General features: G+C 36.4%; 3 protein-coding genes and 1 pseudogene across 3 annotated transcripts; 3 read left to right on the forward strand and 1 right to left on the reverse strand.

Annotated features, from left to right (window-relative positions):
• Window positions 1-1,026: 1,026 nt before the first annotated feature.
• On the reverse strand, window positions 1,027-4,775 carry LOC140956927 (uncharacterized). Its single transcript, XM_073413879.1, has 2 exons — window positions 2,231-4,775; window positions 1,027-1,618 (listed from the first exon to the last, which is right to left on the reverse strand). Exons 1-2 carry the CDS (start codon window positions 2,729-2,731, stop codon window positions 1,067-1,069), a joined length of 1,053 nt encoding a protein of 350 aa, XP_073269980.1. The 5' UTR covers window positions 2,732-4,775; the 3' UTR covers window positions 1,027-1,066.
• A 2,713-nt stretch (window positions 4,776-7,488) lies between these two features.
• Window positions 7,489-9,776, forward strand: LOC140956928 (E3 ubiquitin-protein ligase SINAT2-like). Its single transcript, XM_073413880.1, has 3 exons — window positions 7,489-7,720; window positions 8,630-9,013; window positions 9,218-9,776. Exons 1-3 carry the CDS (start codon window positions 7,508-7,510, stop codon window positions 9,539-9,541), a joined length of 921 nt encoding a protein of 306 aa, XP_073269981.1. The 5' UTR covers window positions 7,489-7,507; the 3' UTR covers window positions 9,542-9,776.
• A 1,034-nt stretch (window positions 9,777-10,810) lies between these two features.
• On the forward strand, window positions 10,811-13,221 carry LOC140956929 (UDP-glycosyltransferase 87A2-like; annotated as a pseudogene).
• A 3,600-nt stretch (window positions 13,222-16,821) lies between these two features.
• Window positions 16,822-17,700, forward strand: LOC140957169 (uncharacterized). The gene has a single exon (XM_073414300.1). It carries the CDS (start codon window positions 16,822-16,824, stop codon window positions 17,698-17,700), a length of 879 nt encoding a protein of 292 aa, XP_073270401.1.
• The last annotated feature ends 336 nt before the right edge of the window (window positions 17,701-18,036 follow it).

Genomic DNA, 18,036 nt, shown 5'->3' on the forward strand with positions numbered 1-18,036 from the left:
TTAGATTCCGAGCTAGCTATTTTTAGCGATGAGAGGAAGTTTACGTTGGTTTATTCGGAGCTTAGCGGATCAGTAGTGTGGTGGTCCTTATGTCGTTTTACTATTTTTGATGGGGTATGACAAGGATCTTACGGTATTGATGTGAAAAAAATTTGAACTTTCTCACCAAAACGTGATATATGGATCCCGAACTATGTTGGAGTTTTAGTTATTATCATGTGAATATTTTAGGAATATATGATTTTCAATTCGTGCTTGTGATCGATGTTTCTAAATTTTGGGGTTAGCTGAAAGAGTCTACACTGATAAGACTGGAGTGATGCATTACATATTCCCTGCTCTGGATTTGTGAAATGCTTTGAGGGTTTTTTCACTGAATAATGTAATCTCAGATTGTATAATTGGAATGAAAAGGTGTTTTATTTACTGATTATGTGAATTGAAGAGATCTTTTGATTACTTGGCTTTTCATTTCTTGCGTTCCATGCTTTGGTTTGGCTGCGACCTTGATTGTGTCTCTTTAGATCAAATTTCTGGTTGTTACTCTTAAATGAGCAATCTTTGAGTAAGAGGGATTCCCTTTTCAATTACAAGCGAAGATCCTAACACTTTTTATCTTCTAGTAAAACCTAGATAGCTGTTTGTTTATGTTTAGAAATCAAGTATGAATACGTAATTCATGCCAATGCTGGATGCTCCTGTTATTGCCGCACGGTGTTTGTAAATTGTGATTTAATTCAGGGGAAAATGATGCTTAGTAATTGAGATATTGTTGGTGGTTCTGGCTTTGAATTATTTCGAATCTTGATTTTGAATAGGACTAGAATACTTCGTGTCTGTGACAGCCTTTATTCATACATTTCAGTATGAACCTAGGACATCCACCCCACAGTGCTCTTGTTTTAAGTGAGTAGAATCTCACTTGAATCTGGTTAATTTTGATCAATTATTTGTTCAAATATATTGTTTGCAGTTCTATTTGTGATCCTTCGACTTTACTCGTGGCTAAATGATGTGAAACTTGCCTTTCTATCTTTTTTTTTTTTTTTTTTGAGAGAAAACACAATTAAACATTAATAGCATCCAACGATGTTACATCCATCAACCAGGATGGGTACAAAGAACCCACCCAACGAACAGGTGAAAGGTGGGACAAACCAAAAATAGCTAAGCAATGAGCACTATTGTTAGCTGATCTAAACATGTGACTAACCCCATAGAATTTACCAGATTTTAGGTTTTCTAAAATGTTGGAAACTAAAACACCATGAGGATCACGACCAACTTTCTTGAAGTGCACCTCCTGGACTGCCGATAGTGAATCTGAAAAAACCCACACTCTGTGAAAGCCGTTTTGTAATGCAAGAGTCATTCCAAAGTTGATCGCCCGGATTTCCGCATCCAAAACCGTGCCAGACAATCGGTAGCACTCGGCAGCAGTTGCACAGATAATACCCCGATGGTTGCGAATCACAGCAGCTGCACTACACAATCCCAATATCTCATTAAATCCTGTATCAATGTCGAGACGGAGATGACCTGAAGGAGGAGGCTCCCAACACTTTGATTTCGCCTTTAAAGATGATTCCTGAAGGGTCCCATTCATTTTGCGAGCTTCCTGGAATTGACTGAGATAGGATATGGCCCAATTAACTTTCAAATCAGGTAGTGAGCTGTGTTCACTATGCTTAGCCTTGCATATCCCTATCCATACAGCCCACGCAAGCATAGCAAAGTGTTCAAACTCAGACATCGAGTATTCATCTTTAACACTGATTCCACAATACAAAAAAGACAGAAGCTTACAGCCCTTCAATCGACTTCAGAATATGGTTTCTTTCCACACCCCACACACCTTGGGGCAAAAAATCAGGCTATGGCTGGTAGATGCTTTGTAATTTCCGCAAAAGCCACAGCAACATGATAACAAAACGTGTCTCTTGAAAAGATTTCCTTCATTAGGCAATAGATCATTACAAGCACGCCATAAGAAAATCCTAACCTTTTGTGGAATATTTAATTTCCAAATAAATTTCCACCACCACTCAATTCCAGAACCCGACTGAGATTCATGGGGATCAAAACACCCTATCTCGAGAAGGTAACCAGATTTAACCGAATATTGGCCATCCCGACCCCATTTCCAATATCTAATATCATCTGTGTTATGATTATGCAATGGTAAATCCAGAATACTATCTGCCTCAAAAGAAGGAAATAAACTGCGTACCTTATCCACATTCCAAGTTCTGTCTGGTAATATTAGCTCACTAACCATCAGCGATTCATTAGATCCTTCCATAGAACTTTTGCCAGAAGCTAACGAGGCTATCCAGTTATCTGAGTATGCTTTAATCCGAAGACCATTCCCAACCCGCCATCGAACACCTTTCTGAATCAACCCACGGCTCCACAGTATTGATCTCCAAATACACGAAGGTTTCGATCCTAACTGAGCAGTCAGTATGTCACCATGTCTAAAATACCTAGCTTTAAGAATCTTGGCCATGAGCGATGCGGGATCGCAAATTATCCTCCAGACTTGTTTTGCCAACAGTGCTCGGTTGAAATCCAATAGGCTCCGAAAACCCATACCTCCATATTGTTTAGGTTTGCACATATTCCTCCATTTGATCCAATGCATGCCTTCCCCAGACGAGTTGGACTTCCACCAGAATTTGGAACAGCATTGTTCCAACTCAAGAACAGAGAAACAGGCAGTTTGAAACATGACATTGCATACGACGGTATCGCTTGTAGAACGGACTTGATAAGAGTCTCTTTTCCCCCAGCTGAAAATAGCTTGGAAGACCAACCATTTATTTTCTTTAGAAGTCTCTCCCTCAACCCTGCAAATTGGATTCTTTTACTTCGCAATGAAAATGTAGGAAGCCCCAAGTATAACTCATGACCCTTTACCACCGCAATCTGAAAGATTCTGCTGATCGCATTAATAGTATTTGCTGAAGCACTCGGGCTGAAGGTGAGTGCAGATTTATCATAATTCACAAGTTGTCCCGATGCTTTTTCGTAAATCTGCAGGCACTTTTTAATATGTAGACACTCTGTGTCCAAAGCACGAAAAAATATGAGACTGTCATCGGCAAAAAACAAGTGGGAAATAGAAGGGAAATTAGATGCAATCTTAACTCCCTGAAACAAGGAAACATGCTCCGCTTGAGTGAGAATCGTTGACAGGCCTTGAGCACATATTGTAAACAGATATGGCGATAAAGGATCACCTTGTCGAATACCACGTTGAGGGCGAATTTTACCATAGACAGCCTGGTTAACTCTAATAGAGTAGACAACTGATGAGATACATCTCATAATAAGAGCCACAAAGCTCGAAGCAAACCCCAGCTTGGTCATCATTGCTTCCAAAAACTTCTATTCCACTCGGTCGTATGCCTTGCTCATGTCTAGTTTAAGAGCCCCAAATCCAGTCTTATTCCTTTTGTTATTACGGATCCAATGTATGCATTCATAACCAATAATAACATTGTCTGTAATCAACCTTCCAGGGACAAAGGCGCTTTGGTTTTGGTTTATGACTTTGCCGAGAATAGATCTCAATCTGTTTGTGATAGCTCGAGCCACAACTTTATAGCACGTATTACATAGACTTATTGGCCGAAAATCACTCGGTTTTCCAGGAGCTGCCACTTTGGGAATCAGAGTTATGTTCGTTTCATTCCACCCATCAAGTTCGCCTCTGTCATTCAGAATATATAGACAAGCAGATACAACTTCCCTACCCACAATACTCCAGTTTTTCTGAAAGAATAGAGCTGTGAATCCATCTGGACCAGGAGCTTTTGATGGGTGCATGTCAAACAAAGCTTTATAGATATCACTCTCAGTGTATGGCTCCTGCAAAATTTCATTCATAGCTTCGTCCACCAAAGGGGAAATATTCTTAGTTGCTTCCTCAATATCTGCTGCAGAAGGATGGTTTGAGGAAAATAGTTTTGCAAAAAAAATTCAGCATTACATCAGCAATATCTTTTTCATCCTCCACCCACTGACCATTATCATCAATCAACCCTTTAATGTGATTAGATCTTTTTCTTTGCGAAGCAAAAGAATGGAAGAATTTGGTATTCCCATCACCTTGTGCTAGCCAGTTAGTACGAGCCCTTTGTTTCCAGTGCATCTCTTCCTGCATATCTAACTTCTCAATGATGTTTTCTAGCTCAATAATTCGTCTTTCATTGCTAGAGGCCATCAATGGGTTCATAAGAGCATCAAGTTCTTTTCTTAAAGCCTCAAATTTTCGAGAAAGATCGGAAAACCTAGAACCTGCCCATTCCTTTAAGACTCCACTGAACTTGAACAAAGTTCTGGGTAAATCATTTCCCTCACTTTGACTCAACCAGTTTTCCATGATCAAGTTAAAGTCCTCCTCCATCATCCATTTATGTTCAAACCTGAATCTTTTCTGCCCTTTTTTGAAGTTTACCTCACATCCCATCTTCAAGTTTACTGAGATGGGTCTATGATCCGAGCTGTAGTAATCCAGATGTAAGACCTCGGCCATGGGGAACAAAGATTGCCATTCATTGTTACAAAGGAATCTGTCCAGCCTCTCACAAATCAGCCCATTAATATGTCTTTTGTTACTCCAAGTAAAATTATCTCCAATAAAATTCAAGTCATTCAGCATACACAAATTGATCACCTCACGAAACGCTGACATTTGAGACAGAGAACGCATAGAACCTCCAAATTTTTCGCTTTCATAGAGGATTTCATTGAAATCACCTCCCACTAACCATGGTAGATGATTAAGCTCAGGGATATGACATAATTTTTTGAGAAGGTTCCAAGAAATAACTCTAGCCGAAGGAATAGGATTGCCATAAAAACCAGTAAATCTCCAAACATAATGGTCATGACTGACAATACAATCAATGTGGCCATTCGAATAGGAGCAGATTTTAACATCCAAAGGATCATTCCAGATCAACACTAGACCACCTTTCCTACCATCACAGTCTACAGCAAAAAGACCCTTAATCGGAAAATAAGTTCTCCACCAAGCATACTGAGATTGATACAACTTAGTTTCACAAATAAAAACCAAAGATGGGTGTCTTTTGGCGACAAGTCGCCTGAAATCTCTAAATGCACGCTGGTTCCCAAGCCCGCGTGCATTCCATGCTAAGCAATTCATAATGTTCGGCGGGGCTGTGAAACAGCCACCGCCGATTCCTCAACAGATAAAATAATAGAACCTGGACTGTGCTTTGTTTTCTTGTTAGTCGAATCCAAAATCTCCTGATCTTCTCGTGATATTTTGGTTCCACCTCCAGGTCCCACCAAAACATTTTGTTGTTTTGTTTTTGCCAATTCTCCCCTGGCAAGACGTTTCCACTGTTTTTTCCCTTTCTTAATAGCTTCAGATTCCCCTACCTTCAACTCTTTATCTGTATCCAATTCTCGCATTCTACTGATCTCTTTTTCTAGGCCATAAGATCCCAAATTCTCGGAATGATTAGATTCTGCAATTCCGTGGCTCGGGGCTGCCTCAGACTCATTATCTCTCCTTGCTTTACCGCCTGCTAAATCAGAGTTAACCTGGCCATTTTCCAACAGGTTGTTATAGTTCCCATGCTCAGAATCTGAAGGAGACTCAGTTCCATCACCTCGATCCGACTGAGAGTTTGTATCAGTATTACGCCGTAGATTAATGCCTTGACGGCGTAAAGCCGGAGACATAGGGGCTCGCATCCAATTACCAAAAGGCAGAGCATTTTTGTCTTTTGACCCATCTTCACAATCTCTCATAATATGACCCAATTTTCCACAACCAAAGCAAAAATTATGTAGCTGAGCTTGGAATCGTCACATATATTCCTTTGAGAAGGGGTTCAGAAATATTTTTTAGTATTCTGATTCTCGCAAACTTTCCCACACAAAGCCCACTGTTCTCCGCTTCCACATCAATCACTTTCCCTACTTTTTCCCCAAGAATACGTAATATATCCGCTTGCATAAAAGCAAATGGAAGATTGTGCAATTGTACNCAATCTCTCATAATATGACCCAATTTTCCACAACCAAAGCAAAAATTATGTAGCTGAGCTTGGAATCGTCACATATAATCCTTTGAGAAGGGGTTCAGAAATATTTTTTAGTATTCTGATTCTCGCAAACTTTCCCACACAAAGCCCACTGTTCTCCGCTTCCACATCAATCACTTTCCCTACTTTTTCCCCAAGAATACGTAATATATCCGCTTGCATAAAAGCAAATGGAAGATTGTGCAATTGTACCCACAATGGAACTTCCTCGAAAACCATTTCAGCTGGGTTTTGCAACCCTTGTGGCTCCACAAAAATAACCAAATCTTTAAAGAAGTTCCAAGGTCCATCAAGCATTGCCCTTTTCTTGTCTACCTTAGAATTGAAATCCAGAGAAAATAAATTGTCTCCCACCATTTCAATATTAATACCTTTATTTGCTTGTAAGATCCAAGGCATCTGGGTACGAAAAGTTTCTCTATTGACCGCCTTCGCTGCGAACACTTTCCCGATTAAACACGATTTCAGACGCTGAAGTCCCCGAGAAGCTAGATCCGACGAAAGAACCACGAGATTCGTGTCTTTAGCTTGCGATAATTTTAGATCTGGCATGCCCTTTTTATCCTATACTATAAGGAAATTTTTAAGTTCCAGGATTATTGGACTTTCTATTTGTTCATTGTCGATATTGTGGGGATAAAAAACAATGTTAATACATGCTCTCTTGAAACGAAACACGTGGAATCCATGCATGTATTTTGATATTTGTTGCATTTAATATTAACTAACTCAACCGTCCTGTGGTAGTTTCAGGTTTTTCTCTTGAATGCATATAAATGAAAATGGCCATCTCAATCAAACTTAATATTTTTTCCTTGTACGGATGCCTTACGTGAATTGTGCTAGTGTTGATTTTATTGTACCGAAATGTAAATGGTTATTATAGTCAAGAAGTAGCTTAAACGCATAGTTGGCACAGATTAGTGGTATCAGTTTTTTACTTCTCTTTTTTTTTTTTCAATTTTCATCCCAAGTGGATAGAAAGCATTGAATCCTAGTAAAATTTTGAAGAAATTAAGCATAATGTGTGAATTTTTTTTTTTGATGGATTGAACTCGTTTGACTTAAAACATAGCCTCCACTTGTTGAGTTTTATAAATATCTCCAAAGGAATGCTAATTAACACTTGTTGAAAGTAGAGGAATGCATATGACTGAAATTATTTATACTTTCTTAGAAGTGATGAGGTAAGTTGTGATATGCTTAGCTGGCGTCTTGTCGAGAAATAAGAAAATAAGTCGAGAAGAAAAGAATCAAATGAACTTTATGGATCCATTAATATTTTGAGTCTTTGACACCCCCAAATGTTTTTCGCCTCTTTAGTCTTACAACGATATTTTTATGCAGTAAAGCTTTTTTCTCAATTAATTTTTTTTCTGGACAGATACTCGTATTACTGACATTTGGAAAAGGAGAAAAGAATGACCCCTGGAGGTGGCACCTATGAAGGAATAATAGAATCTCTCAGTGGCAATTACGATATTGTATCTGAAAGTGTTGAACTCAGGGCGTCTCCTCGTAGAAAAGTTTCGACTCTTACCAGTGCAAACCGTGGCGTAGCATCAAATACCTCAGTTCATGAACTTCTTGAGTGCCCTATCTGTATGGGAGTTATGTACCCTCCGATTCATCAGGTAAGCTGTCATCTGATCTAGTTCTTCATTTGCATTCAGAACATCTAAAGTAGTTCCAAGTAAGACTTTTTCAAGTTTAGTTTAAACGGTCTTTTAAGTAAATGCTAATATGATCAATCTTGTCAGATGTCACTCGTTGTTTTATTGATTAGATGGTTTAGGTTTTTTCTAAATTGATGGTTCAAAATTTTAATGTTCCTGAACTTAAGGAGTGCATATTACAAACTTGTATAGTCAGTTCCATGAAAATTTCCCTATTAAACTTGGCTTTTCTCATCAAATTTTGCCTCGATAAATTTTGTTGAACACTTGAATGCTAAGTTTCTAATGTATTCTTTTCTGCCATATTGTTTTTTAAAATGACATGTTCATTTGTATAAACTTGCTTAGCTTGTGCCAGAATGCTCAGATGCTGGAGAAAAAGCTATTGTAGATTGGAAATAATAATTTGAAGAACCTCTTTCCATACCTGCAATAAAAAATTATTTCCATACACCGTCACATATCGAAATATCAAGATTTTAAACCAGTCATAATCTAAATTTCTACACATTTACTGGATTATTATTTGTGAAGGAAGAGAAAAGTGTAGAGTTTTCCATAAACATTTTAGTTTCAGCAGAGTGTGTTCACGATAATATTGATTTTCCTGGAACAAAAAGGTAACTTAAACTATCTTGTCTATACCGATCCCAAGAGTATGCAACTATGCTCTTCTAGGCTGCTCTACTAGTATAGTTAAGCATATATTGCTGTTATTATTGCTCCCCAGTTTATACATTGTGCATAAATTAGATTATGGGTCACATCATCACAATCTATTTTCTTCATTTAATAAAATTACAATTATTCTAGTAAGAAAGATACCTTTATGCCGACAATGAAGCCATATTATTTTTCCGATTCCAGTGTCCAAATGGCCATACTTTATGCTCCAAGTGTCAGTCGAAGGTGCATTGTTGTCCAATATGTCGGCACGAGCTAGGGAACATAAGGTGCTTGGCATTGGAAAAAGTTGTGGAATCACTGGAACTGCCGTGCAGATACCAAATCCTAGGCTGTCAAGATATACTTCCCTATCATAGCAGGCTGAGACATGAACAGAATTGCAGGTTTCGCCCCTACAACTGCCCATACGCCGGAGCTGAATGTCCCGTTACTGGTGATATTCCGTTCCTCTTGGCACATCTCAAGAGTGATCACAAGGTTGATATGCACGATGGGTCGACTTTTAACCACAGATACGTCAAGTCCAATGCCCAAGATGTTGAAAATGCCACATGGATGCTCACAGTAAGGGATCCATCTTTCGTCTTTCCCCTGTATCTTTCAGATTATAATTCACTCGTTTTTTCCTTTTTCTTGTAGAACAATAATTTTTAAACGAAGTAATGGATTTTATGTTTCTTGATGGTCAATGATACAAGCATCTTGAATCATATGATTACCATATCTTGGAGAATGGAAAAAAGTGACGCGACTCTTGCATTTATTCAGGTTTTCAACTGTTATGGGCATCAATTCTGCTTGCATTTCGAGGCTTTCAGCATAGGCATGGCCCCAGTTTACATGGCATTCATTCGTTTCATGGGGGATGATCATGACGCTAAAAAGTTCAGCTACAGCTTGGAAGTTGGCGGAAATGGCCGAAAGATGACATGGCAAGGAGTTCCGAGGAGCATTCGCGATAGCCATTCAAAAGTTAGAGACAGTATGGACGGGCTAATAATTCAGAGAAACATGGCCCTTTTTTTCTCCGGAGGTAACAAACAGGAGCTTAAGCTGAAAGTGGCGGGACGTATATGGAAAGAGCAATCATAGCTTTTGTTTCGAAATTTTTGAGCGATCTTAGTGCTATTTAGCTTAATCAACAAGCTTATGCACAACCAAGCCTCAAGTATTTCTATCATCTGAATGTAAATGGTAAAAAACTTACAAAAGTTAATGGATTTGCTATTTATGTACGTACCATTAGACTATGAATATGGGTAAACAAGGCCTGCATGTAGCTAGTCATTGAATGGAACGAGATAATGATGGATGCACCAGGAATGAAAGTGTGTGGCTGTAGAATTTGTGGTAATTTCTTTTAAAAATTCACCGCTTGATTCATGGACGAGACGCGAATGTTATACAATATACAATATGAAGATGATAAATCAATAAACATGGATAAGATATTAGTGATAATACTACTATGTCGTAGAAATTAAGCTAAACATTGAATAAAGTCTAATCTGACAGTGCTTTTTATATGAGTAAGTCTTTTGTGAAACGGTCTCACGAATTTTTATCTGTGAGACGAGTCAACTCTACCGATATTCACAATAAAAAATAATAATCTTAGCATAAAAAGTAATATTTTTTCATGGATGACTCAAATAAAAAATCAGTCTCATAAAATACGACCTATGAGACCGTCTCATACAAATTTTTGTTGTTTTATATTATTGGAGTGACTGCTACGTGTTGGAGCATGATGCTCGAGATTGGAGATGATATTGGAAGTTGACCGCTTGCTGCATCAATTTCCCATCTTCTTTAATTGTTGTCCCTTCGTCCATTTCTTTCAGAAATAATGTAATATTACTTTTCATAATATTTAAATCATTTAAAAAAAATTTACACACATATAATAATTTGTAGACTCGTGATGAATGCATTCATTCCATGGTATTTTGTAATATCATGATAGAGTCCGAGATTGTGATGTTTTAAATTAGTCAAAAATGGCAACTCAACTTCGGTCCGTATGAGTTAACGTCAGCATTGCGTAAATTTGATGTAGTAAAAAATATATTCTCTTAATAATGTTATTATTTTAATGTATTGTATATTAGAGCATTTCACACGTGCGGTTATTTCATGTGTGTAGGTTTAAGAATAGGATTAATTAATTTTTTAATTTTATAGTTTATTACTTATGACTAAATTATAGTTTATATTCTTATTAATAAAATTATAAAGGTACAAATATTTAAGCAATTATAAGGATTTGAGATAAAAAAACGTATGGACTACAAATTTCTTAAAATAATAATTTTATTAAACAAAAAGGATTTTTTTTTTGTATAAAGCAAAATTAATTATTTTAAAATGTTGAAGCCGCTATATACAAAGCATGTGACGCTAGTTCCAATTATTGCTTTGCAATTCGCTTGAAATCCATGGATTCGGCTGTTGATGAGGCGCAAGCCGCCGCCGCGGTTCTCCATGTGGTGGCGGTACCTTATCCCGGGCATGGCCACATCAACCCAATGTTCAACCTTTGTAAAGCGGTGGCGGAGAAGAGCTCCGATGGCATCCATATAACCTTCGTCGCGACGGAGGAATGGATGGACTTGATCGGCTCCATGACCAAGCCGCAGAACATCAGCTTTGCCGCCATCCCGAACGTCGTGCCGTCGGAACGTGTTCGCGGCCGTGATGTATTTGAATTCGCGATGGCCGTTTTGACCAATATGGGAGATCCGTTCGAGCAGCTCCTGGAGCTGCTCCAGCTCCGGCCGGCTCTCATTATAGCCGACTCGCTCTTGCCTTGGGCGGCGGACGTTGCCGGTCGGAGGAATATCCCGGTAGCTTACTTGTGGACTATGTCGGCTTCGGTATATACTTTGTTTAACCATTTTGACCTTCTAGTTCAAAATGGCCATTCCCCCTGCACTTATCTTCAGGTACTTAAAATAACAATTAATTATTAACAGTGCAAAAATTACTGTCTAACTTAACTTCTTCCCCTTCTATTTGAATTTTATTATTTACCCATCTTATTTTATATATAGTACCACATTCTTTACGTTTTTTAAGATCAACTTAAGCTGATTTAGCAATATTTTTTCCTTTGAAAATGGATTCAGCAATATTTTCAATGTTTTATAATGTTTTGAAACTTTAAATTAGTGACAACAGATACATATATAGATTTATAATGTTTTGAAACTTCAAATTGTTCTCGATTAATACTCAAAAAAAAAAGAGTAAACGGGTGAATCGTCGAATTTATACTCGATTAAAGTAGAGTTTGAATAAAGGCAAACACTTGTGTGATCACAAATCGAATATCTTATTGCATCATTCATGAAAAATTATTACTTTTTTATTCTGAATATTGGTAGGATGATCTGTCTCACAGATAAAGATACGTGAAATCGTCTAACAAAAGACCTACTTAATCAATAGATGGCACACAAAATTTTAGATTGAAAAATAGGATTTAGGTCTAGCTCGTGGGATGATAGTCGTTGGAACTGCAGCGAGGGTAACGGTGAGACTATGAGATATGGTTTAATTTTAAAAAATAATTATAATTAATGTGGTTAACGTTCGCTCATTTCTCCTTCTTGTAGTGAATGGACCAAGTGGTATGGTGGATTATATTCCGGGGCTTGCTCCATCTCGTGTTGAAGATCTTCCAAGCATGATAAGGGATCAAGAAATGACCTCGGGTTTCCTAGAAATAATGCCCCAAGAGTCCAAAGCAAAACATCTCATCTTCACTTAACATCTCATCTTCACTTCTATTTACCATCTTGAATCCCAAGCATTTGATGCTTTCAAGAACAAGGTTGCATTCTCGATCTACAATATCGGGCCAGCCACCTCTTTTTTCAAAGCCAAAGCGGCCACGACTATCAACTCTGCTACTGATCCTACAAGTGACACTGATGCCTGCTACTTGAAATGGTTGGACCTCCAGTCTCCTGACTCAGTCTTGTACGTTACATTAGGCAGTTACTTGTCTGTTTCGGCAGTCCAAATGGACGAAATCATTGCCGGTTTGAATAAAAGTGGCGTACGTTTCATGTTGGTGACGCAGAATGAGACGAATCGGTTGCAAGAAAGTTGCGTAGGTAATGGATTGGTTGTGGAGTGGTGTGATCAAGTGAGTGTACTTTCCCATCCTTGTGTTGGAGGGTTCTGGTCGCATTGTGGGTGGAATTCAACGAAAGAGGCTGTGTTAACAGGCGTGCCCGTGCTTGCTTTCCCTATAATGATGGATCAATTGCTTAATGCAAAGATGATTGTCGAGGACTGGAGAATCGGATGGAGGGTGAAGAGGGAGGAGTTTGGCAATGTGGATTGTTTGGCGAAACGCGACGATATTGCAGATCTTGTGCGGAGGTTTATGGACATGGAGAGTCCAGAGAGGAAGGAGCTAAGTAGAAATGCAAAGGAACTACGGAAGGCTAGTGAAAGAGAATTCGCGGATGGGGGGTCGTTTCTGTCCAATGTTGAGGAGTTCACTAAGTCAATCCTGCAGGACAGATGATTTGCCCATGTTCAAAGCATGGAGACTACGGATTGTATGCAAGTTTCTAGGCTGAATGCTAAACTCTCCATGTAGTTTCAACCGTTGGATGTTGTGGACTTTTACCGGGAATAACATGTTTGAGAGTTAATAGATTCTATAAACCATGTGATTGCAACTACATATCACAACAAGTTAAATATTCATATCGAATTAAAGAATATAAATAAAAGTATATGTGTATCATAATCTATTGATTGATCTAACGTGAGAGTTGTGGATATTCCAGAGCAACATATAATTGACCACCTTATTATTATTTTAGACATGAGTATGATAGAAGTCTAGAATATGTTTAATGTATTTTTTTGTATTATCCGTTGTGTTTTTGGGACCATAACCATATATATAATCTAAGCATTTTTTGACCCATCGTAGAAGACTTGATTCGATTGAGTTTCTACACAATAAAGTTGATCATACCAATTAATTTAATATTTTTGAAACTCGTTATTAATTAGAACATAATATTGAGTCCTTTATTAGACAAAAGTTCAATGTAAAATTAATTAAATTAGGTTAGCTCACAAAATATTTTCAACAATATCTCACTTGGGACACACAAGTTGTCTGGATATGAATAGTTGTTGGAGATGGAATCCTTATTGGCCAATTACTCAATTCTAGGGTTTCCATCCAAAATTGATTTTCAAATTTTGGATTTCTTCATAATTTGATTTCTTGCTTTATATTTAAATTATTCACTGAGATCAAACTGATTTTTTTCAGATCAATAAATAAAATAGATCTCATAATTCAACATAAATGTGTATGTAATATCACTTGTTAGATATTTAATAAATTCTATAAATCATACGACTGAAATCATATATCACAACATGTCACACATTCATGTCGAATTAAAAGAAAATAAAACAATAGATGTGTACTTGAATCCATTGAATGATCTAGCGTGAGAGTTATAGATCTTCTAATACAAAATATAATCAATCACATTATTAATCTTGAGTTAGATAAAAATAAGAGAGAAGTCTAGAATATGTGCACTTAATATATTATGGATTATTCGATGTGTCTTGAGGAACATAACAATATATATAATATGAACAGTTTTCAACTCATCATAAAATATTTAATTAAGCTGAGTTTCTACACATAAAGTAGACCATACTAATTTATTTAATACTGTAAAAACTCATAATTAATTAGATCACTTTACTAAATCTTTTCTTAGACAGTAAATCTATCAATAATTAATTAAATTATACGAACTCACAAAACAGTTCCTTCCTAACACTGTATAAATAATTAATTAAATTATACTAAATCAATTTCTCTACTATCAAATAATTATTGTTGAACCATACTTCTCGCATTTCCTCCAATCCTAGTTCCAATGAATTTGATGCTATAGTATATTGAATTACGTCTATTTCTCGATTGATCTATAATTTAATAATCTATATATTTATTCTAGGAAAGGGGTTTCATAAAATGGCAAGTGAATACTGCTCAACTAATCATGCCAGCTCCGAGGGCTTGTATAATCTTCCATTTGGCCAAAACTTATTCAATTGTATTTATGGAATTTTCTATAATTTTTACAACGAGGATGAGAATGTAAATCTTGTAATTCATTACATATTAGTAAGTCCAATAATTTATATTATATACATCTTATCTTATATAAAATATACTTAGTAAAGGAAACAGTGTAAAATAATTAATGACTAATAAATATATGAGTCATGATTATAATTTTTAATTATTATTTGAATAACGAAAATAAAATTATATTAAATATGTAATCTGTATATAAAATGGTCAACTTACCAAATGTTAACAAATGTCGGGCAATGATTTCATATTAGGTACAAGGCCAACAACTGAACTCCACTTAACATTACAATATATCAGCAATTCTGTAATGAAACTAATGAAACCAAATCCACAAATCAATTTAATTAAATCAAGTAATTGATTTAATATGTTTCTTTTTTTAATATTTTTACTAACAATTGAACAAATCACATGTATCATAAATGGTAGATCTCTTTATGAGACTTTCTCACGAATCTTTATTTGTGATACTGGTTCAATAATGTTCATATTTACAATAAAAATTAATATTATTTTCATAGGTAATCGAAATAAAATATATATCTCATGAAATTAATTCATAAGATCATTTCACATAATTTTTTTGTGCATGTTAAACAGAGAATTAGGTAAACTAAGACAATACTTGTGGTCAAATGGAGCTCTAGCATATAATGTATAATCACTACAAGATTGGGAAGGCAAGGAACAAGTTTATATTTGAAAATGAGAAGCTCAATGTTGTTGCATTAACTAAGAAGATTCAGATTCACATCTTCAGGAGTATTCCGACTTTACTAAAGTGTTTCGTGTATTGACATAGATTTATTGATTTCTTGTTGTATTTGATTTGGTATTGATGTATTTCAAACTTCTTTATCTATTGAGGATGCTTAGTGTATTTGTATTGTAACATTTTTTACAAATTAATGAAAGTAATTTCATTAAAAGAAAATAACATTCTCACCAATTAAAAACAATATTTTTTCCCCTCAAAAATGAAAAAATAAAATAAAATTAATTTCTTTTTAAGTTTTAGCTAGCACCGGCCCCGTTGTATGCTTGCTCTTCTCCAATTATTGTTATTTGTTATTCGTCCTCTTGTCTCTATTTCTTGTCTTATCTCATCAATTTTGCTGATATCGCGGAAAATAATATTAAATTAAAAATAATATATTTTATGCGAGTAATTATAATATCAAATTTATATTTGCTTTTAAAAAATAATATATTTTATATATAATATTTGGAAAATTATTCATATTAAAATGTTTAATAGAGGTGGAAACATAAATGAAGATGAGAGGATTGTATTTACATTTTTGAGTAGGTCTCTTGTGAGACAGTATCACGAATCTTTATCTGTGAGACGGGTCAATCCTATCGATATTCACATTAAAAAGTAATACTCTTAGCATAAAAAATAATATTTTTTCATGGATGACCCAAATAAGAGATCCGTCTCATAAAATACGACCCGTAAGACCGTCTCACACAAGTTTTTGCTAACATTTTTTTAGTTTATGAAATTAAAAAGAGTTAATTACATCTAACCCATATCAGGTTTGTTATATTTAAATATTATATATACAAGTTTGTGAAAAATAATAAATAAAAATAATAACTTTTAATATTACAAATATACTTTCGTATTTATATTTTTATTACATAAATAACCCCTGAAAATTTAATATAAGTATAAATATAGAAGTGTAAAATGTAAGATAGAGAGTATTTGTAAGTTTATAAATTTTTAAATTTATTTACAACTTTTCACAAATTTCAAAGAAGTAATTGAATATTTTTTAATTATAATAAACCAAAATAAATATAATTATATAATTATTCAAATTATAAATTTAGAAAGTAAAATAAAATTTTAAATTCAGATCTGAGGTATCCAATTGTAAAGACGTGAGCTTCATTAGATCTGACCTTTCTATTTTGTTGTGAATTTGCCTATATTTTGGCATTTCTCCCCCCTTAAATTTCATAAATGCTCTTCGGAATCCGGGAAATCCCATCACTTTTACCCACAATTGAAGCTTCCGAACCCTAAATTTTCAGTTTTCAAGAAAAAAGATATCAGTTTGTTTATCTTCTTTTTCTGTGGAATTTATATCGGGTTGTTCTGTTGCAATTGTATGCTAACGAGAGGGCCAATCAGTTGCAGTGGTTTCAAATTCTTCTTCAAATTGTCTTTTCCCAAGAAATCCATTTTATTTTCCTGCGAATGGCCACCACCAGCGGCGGCGCAGGTAGATTGAGGTCGCAGAACTTGGGGGACTTTCTGAGAATCAAAGAAGAAGAACATCACCATATCCTTATCAACAGAACCAGCACAAACAGCGGCGTTGACCGGAACACCATTTCCGGTCTAACATTAAGCGCCCTTCTCAGCGACAAAGTGAGGCCACCACCCGAAGAGCCTCTGCCACGTGTCCAGTCTAACCGGACTCTCTTAGATATTATCCAAGATGATCAAGACCCCCGCGGGGAAGACGGCGGACAAAGCTGGCGACATTTGACGGAGAGGCTTCGCCTCAGCTGCAGGAGCTCCAGCGGTTCCGGTTGGACCTCAACAGCCCCCAACGTCACCGTTAACAACGACGGCGGCAATCGCATGATGCCCCGCCGGCTCTTCAACTTTTCTTCCGATTCGACTGAGCGAAACATTTCAGATGTGTCCAGACGTTCAACAGAAAGAGCAATCGGGAGATTTGAGCAGACAACCTCACTCCTCCCAATGAGAAGATCGCAAACTCCAAGGGAAGCTGATAACATCAACCACAACAGCAACGAAGGCGAGGGAGCCGCGGAAGTTGAGCAGCAGCTGTACTCAGGGAGAGTGTCGCTGATGACGTTGTTGGCGGAAACGGATGGATCGATATATATGCTGGAGGAGGAAGAGAAAGGCGTTGTTGATTTGGAAGAATTCACCGGCGGCGGAGGAGATTCTAACTGCTGTGTATGTATGATTAGGCGGAAGGGGGCGGCGTTTATCCCGTGCGGACATACGTTTTGCAGGATGTGCTCCCGGCAGCTACTGGTGGAAAGACGAAATTGCCCCCTTTGCAATGCCCCGATACACGAAATTCTTGATATCTTCTGATCATCTCATCCTCCAATCACACACTTTCTTTTTCCTCTGCCTTTTTTTTGTGACATTTTACGAATTGGAGGGTGAAAAAGAAAATTTATTCATTACTCAGATTTTTTATTATGATCTCAATTTTATGTTGTTTTTCCTTTTTGCTAATTTCCAATTGTAATTTTCTAAAAATTTGGTCATAAATAAATGCATAAAATTACTAGTTGTTAATATTGTAATTTAGACTTAACTCAACCTAAAAGTTAGCTCAAGAGAGGAGGATTGTTCAAATCTATATATACAACTCATGTATTTTATCCAACCGGTGTGGGAGAACTAAAAACGCCCAAGAATGAA

Source organism: Primulina huaijiensis, chromosome 14 (genome assembly GCF_012295235.1).
Source record: "Primulina huaijiensis isolate GDHJ02 chromosome 14, ASM1229523v2, whole genome shotgun sequence".
NCBI lineage: Eukaryota > Viridiplantae > Streptophyta > Magnoliopsida > Lamiales > Gesneriaceae > Primulina > Primulina huaijiensis.

Bases quoted from the DNA above. Each gene is read 5' to 3' on its own strand.
- LOC140956927 (XM_073413879.1), bottom strand. From the start codon at position 2,731: ATGTTTCAAACTGCCTGTTTCTCTGTTCTTGAGTTGGAACAATGCTGT. The intron at 1,619-2,230 runs GTACGCAGTTTA...AGTCAATTCCAG, and splicing joins GAACTTGGAATGTGGATAAG to GAAGCTCGCAAAATGAATGG.
- LOC140956928 (XM_073413880.1), top strand. From the start codon at position 7,508: ATGACCCCTGGAGGTGGCACCTATGAAGGAATAATAGAATCTCTCAGT. The intron at 7,721-8,629 runs GTAAGCTGTCAT...TTCCGATTCCAG, and splicing joins TGTACCCTCCGATTCATCAG to TGTCCAAATGGCCATACTTT. The intron at 9,014-9,217 runs GTAAGGGATCCA...GCATTTATTCAG, and splicing joins ATGCCACATGGATGCTCACA to GTTTTCAACTGTTATGGGCA.
- LOC140957169 (XM_073414300.1), top strand. From the start codon at position 16,822: ATGGCCACCACCAGCGGCGGCGCAGGTAGATTGAGGTCGCAGAACTTG.